The sequence below is a fragment of the Triticum urartu genome, unplaced genomic scaffold (genome assembly GCF_003073215.2).
Source record: "Triticum urartu cultivar G1812 unplaced genomic scaffold, Tu2.1 TuUngrouped_contig_5141, whole genome shotgun sequence".
Taxonomy (NCBI): domain Eukaryota; kingdom Viridiplantae; phylum Streptophyta; class Magnoliopsida; order Poales; family Poaceae; genus Triticum; species Triticum urartu.
In genome coordinates this window covers 2,488-6,985 of record NW_024115791.1, presented here as the reverse complement: position 1 = coordinate 6,985, position 4,498 = coordinate 2,488, and the positions used below count along the sequence as shown (strand labels likewise).

Sequence of the window (4,498 nt, the reverse complement as noted above, 5' to 3'; positions counted from 1 at the left end):
GTGCATGCGGACAGTATTTCTCAGTCAACTTACTTGTACCAGGACAGACCAAGGCAGGGACTCTTAAAAGTAGCTTCTTTTCTCGATAGATAACTACTCAACACATCACGTACTAGGATGATAATTCTAGTGATAACACACCACTACTAAGGTACTGGAATGATGATAATTCAGCACTATTGGAAAACCGACTGCAGCAAACATGAACTTGCTGTTCGATGGCAAGCCATGAATCTCAACAACCACAAAGACGCCCCACCAGATGAAAGGTAGACTCCTTTTGAATGTTGTAGTCGGCCAGGGTGCGGTGATCCTCCAGCTGCTTGCCAGCAAAGATGAGGCGCTGCTTTCTAGGGGAACACCGTTCTTCTCGTAGATCTTCACCTTGACAATGTCGACAGTATCTGAGCTCCCAACCTTAAGGAAGAGGATCTCCACTTCCGGCATCTTCACGTAGATTAACAAAGGAACAGCTGGACTACAAGGGTGGAGGATGAGGAGAAGAGTGGACCCTTTACAAATGTTGAGGTCAGCCAAGGTGAGCATGCCATCCTCCAGCTGTTTGTTGGCAAAGATAAGGCACTGCTGGACCTTGGGGAATCCCTCAATGTCTTCGATCTTGGCCTTCATGTTGTTAATGGTGTCTAGGCTATGGACCTCGAGAGTGATGGTCCTGCCTTCTAGCGTCTCTGTCACGAATATTTGCATCTTTTCTTGGAGGTCAAGCGTGGAATCATGTTGGATGCCGTAATCCGCCAATGTACGGTTGTCTTCCAGCTGCACCCCGTCCAAGAGGAGGCGGTACCGCTCCTGGATCTTTGCCTTGATGGGAAGGAGGAGGATTCAAAATTTCACGGCGCAGATGAAGAAGATGAAAGGGAGAGGGAGCATATTAGGGCTTACCGAGAGGCGGAATATCAAGTCCGCTGTGCGGCTGGCGCTGCGGCGGCTGTGGCGGAGGAAGGAGAGCGGTCGAAGAGAGAGAGAGAGAGAGAGAGAGAGAGAGAGAGAGAGAGGGTTTTCTTTTTTATAAGGAAAAAAAGAATGGAGAGGAGAGGTGTGCGAGGGAAGGAAGCCAATTGCAGAGACACTGACGACACGTCCCCACGTCCACGAACCCAGCTGACAGGCCGCAGCCCCGCCCCGCCGGCAACAACACAGCGACGTGAGCCAGCCATCCAAGATCCAAGACAGTCCGCACCATTTTGAGCGTGACTTAAACAAACACGACAAATTTCATGTGGATTGGACTATTTTCATTTAAACTGGATCAAAATCATGAAAAGTTTGACATAATTCACTAAACAAAAGCGGATGTGACATTTTTTAACATAGCAAAAGTTTCTCACCGGCCGTCGAGACATCCGTGTTCCATGAACTTGTCTTCCCCACGTCCGGCGAGGAAGGGCAAGACATGGGACACGAACATGCCCACACCCGTCTACTATGTCCATCTCTTCCTCACCGGAGTCGGCCGCCTGGCTGTTGACGTCGCCGGTGGAGGTGAGGTCCACAGTCGACGTGGACGAGTCGGCCTCGTGATCGTTGGGGGCAGCATGAATGACACGGAGCTGCTGACATACGCGGTCATGTTCGTGTCTGTATTCGCCTCTGCCCCCTCCGCGTACATCTCCACCGTGATCGCATCTTAGTCAGTGCGGTCCTCTGTGCTGAGGGTGTGAGGCCACCACGCATGCCGGTCGGCGCGAGCCGTGCGGACTCAAAGAACGGCTCCTGGTTGATAAGTTCAGGTCCTTCGTGAACAAGGCCGCCATGGCCGCCTCGCATGCTTGCTCGCCATAGAATTGCCCCTCTACCAACCGGTGATGCGCGAGGAGGTCGATTTTGTAGCATTCGTCCTCCTGCGACATCTGGAACGCTTACACCGATGGTGTCGGTTGCTCCTCCGCCACCGCCATGATGGCGTTAAAGTGCGCCTGCTCCATGGCGAAGCCAACATACACCGGCGCAGGCGCAGACGAGGGTTCTCGTCGGACGCCGCCTCTATCCGTCAAGCACGACAGGCCAGCGGCCGACCAAGTCGACCTTCTGCTCCATCGAGAGGCTCTAAACAACGAGGTAGACCCCGCCGTCGTTCCGTCAGAGGTGCATGAAGGAGGAACGGGACCAGAGGTGCATGAAGGATGTCCATGTTTAAATGCAAGTGCCGGTCGGGCCAAGCGTTGGGAGTATGTTTTAAGGAAAGAAACGAGTCGGCAAAACTGCATTGAGACTGTATTTCTCAATCAACTTACGTATGCCAAGACAGACCAAGGCAGGGATGATAGTTCTACTGATAACACACCACTACTAAGAAGTACCAGGATGATAATTCTACTGATAACAAACCACTACTAAGGTACTAGAATGATGATAATATACCACTAGTGGAAATTCAACTGCAGCAAACATAAACTTGTCCGATGGCAGCCCATGAATCTCAACAACCACAAAGACGTCCCACCAGTTGAATGGTACACTCCATATGAATGTTGTAGTCGGCCAGGGTGCGGTGGTCCTCCAGCTGCTTGCCAGCAAAGATGAGGCGCTGCTGTCTAGGGGGCATGCCGTCCAGCTCGTAGAGCTTCACCTTCACACTGCCAACAGTGTCCGAGCGCCCAACCTCAAGGGAGATAACGTTCCCTCGCAGCATCTTCACGAATATTTTCATCACAACAGTTGGCCTGCACGGGAGGAGGATGAGGAGAAGAGTGGACCCTTTCCCAATGTTGTGGTCAGCCAAAGTGCGCTTCTCATCATCCAGCTGCTTGTTGGCAAAGATGAGGCACTGCTGGACCTTGGGGAAGCCCTCAATATCTTCAATCTTGGCCTTCACATTGTCAATGGTGTCTAGGTTGTCGACCTCTAGAGTGATGGTCCTGCCTTCTAGCGTCTCCGTCACAAAGATTTGCATCTTTTCTTGGAGGTCAGGCGTGGAATCATGCTGGATGCCATAATCCGCCATTGTATGGCTGTCTTCCAGCTGCACCCCATCAAAGACGAGGCGGTAGCGCTCCTGGATCTTTGCCTTGATGGTGTAAAGGGTGTCTGACAAGTGGACCCCCCTGAGACAGATTTTCCTGCCGGCGGGATTCTTGATAAAGATGTGCACTTTGGATGGGCTAGCAAACCAAAAAACACCCATTGTTAGACAATATCTAGGGTGTATCAACAATATTTAGGGTGTATAAACAAAAAAAATGCAAGCAAGAAGAGAAGACAAGGCAATTCATGACCGAGAAATTAGCAGACACTTCCAACGTACTTAGGAAACACGAAAAGGTTCCCTAAACAGACAAATGCCGAAATGCGGTACCTGTTACGAAACTGATAACCCAACGGGAAGAGCTTACATGGGCTAGATGATCTTGAATGCTTTGTTCCATGAGAGCCTCCCATCTCCACAGAACCATTTGACAGCATAACACCATATGCACTGCTGGAAGGCTGGTCAGGGAGGTCACAAGGGCGTCTAAGCAAGGTAAGACCATTATGATCCAGGAGGGCTAGAAGCAAAGAGCCTGGAACCATGACGAACAGGCCAAGCTCCTCCCAAGAGGAACCCCGGTATGAACCCACCAAACCGAACTACCATACGGGGATGTGAGCCGAGACGACGACAGAAAATCACGACGGAAGGTAGAGAAGACGAAATAGAAGGAGTGGGGAAGGAGTGGGAAGGTGGGAAAAGAGGTTTTCACAGTTCACTTACTCGTCCATGTCGGCACCGTCAATCTGCGATGAATGGCTGCCATCGTTATCTTTGTTGTCCCCGCCGCCGCTGCTACTGTAGCTAACTTCGTCCTCTTCCTCGGAATCTGCAAGCTCATCAAACACGCAAGCCACTCAACGACCCGCACAGTAGAATTTGTTGCGCACGCATCGTGCACATTGTGAGCAGGAGTCGGCAAAACGTACCTTCTCTTCCAGAGGTAGAGACACCGGGAGCTGCTTCCTCGACGTGGTCTTCCTGGTTGGGACCAGCGGACGACAAGTGCAGACGCTTCTTCGGGGGCATTCTGGCAGGCTGGCTGTCAAGGATTTGATTTTCATGTTAGTAAAGGGTTTTCCGCAGGCATCTCTGTGACAATCAGTAATTGATATGCCAATTAATTGCTAATGGAAGATTTAATTTTTCATCGTGATGCAGGTGCGGCACGTTGGAAGTAAACATAAATTTCTCAATTAACTTACTAACACTTTCGAACAGAACCAACAGCAAGGAGGCAAATGCCAAATCAGGCAACAAGACTCACCGTTACATAAGCTAGCAAGCTAGATCGAGCACGAGTTGCTACCCTACAAGGCACCAATCTTCATCGGAAATCAGAGAGAAATTGGTCATAGGGTTAAGCCCCACCTTCAAGCTCAACTTTCTGCTTGGTTGACTACTTCGCATCAGTTGGGCCCTTTGACCTTGGTAATTAACTATGTCACTTTATTTCACTTATATAAAATAGAAAAATACCATAGGGGACTCCTCAACTGTTTCTAAAAA

At 50.3% G+C, this 4,498-nt stretch overlaps 1 protein-coding gene and 1 pseudogene across 1 annotated transcript; both read right to left on the bottom strand.

Annotated features, from left to right (window-relative positions):
- Nucleotides 1–235: 235 nt before the first annotated feature.
- Nucleotides 236–1,178, bottom strand: LOC125528823 (annotated as a pseudogene).
- A 1,262-nt stretch (nucleotides 1,179–2,440) lies between these two features.
- LOC125528824 (polyubiquitin-like) lies at nucleotides 2,441–4,018 on the bottom strand. The gene is made up of 3 exons (XM_048693261.1): nucleotides 3,919–4,018; nucleotides 3,713–3,818; nucleotides 2,441–3,122 (listed from the first exon to the last, which is right to left on the bottom strand). The coding sequence occupies exons 1-3, from the start codon at nucleotides 4,016–4,018 to the stop codon at nucleotides 2,441–2,443; spliced, it is 888 nt and encodes a 295-aa protein (XP_048549218.1).
- Nucleotides 4,019–4,498: the final 480 nt, after the last annotated feature.

Bases quoted from the DNA above. Each gene is read 5' to 3' on its own strand.
- LOC125528824 (XM_048693261.1), bottom strand. From the start codon at position 4,018: ATGCCCCCGAAGAAGCGTCTGCACTTGTCGTCCGCTGGTCCCAACCAG. The intron at 3,819-3,918 runs GTACGTTTTGCC...ATGAGCTTGCAG, and splicing joins CTCTACCTCTGGAAGAGAAG to ATTCCGAGGAAGAGGACGAA. The intron at 3,123-3,712 runs GTAAGTGAACTG...TTGGTTTGCTAG, and splicing joins GACGGTGCCGACATGGACGA to CCCATCCAAAGTGCACATCT.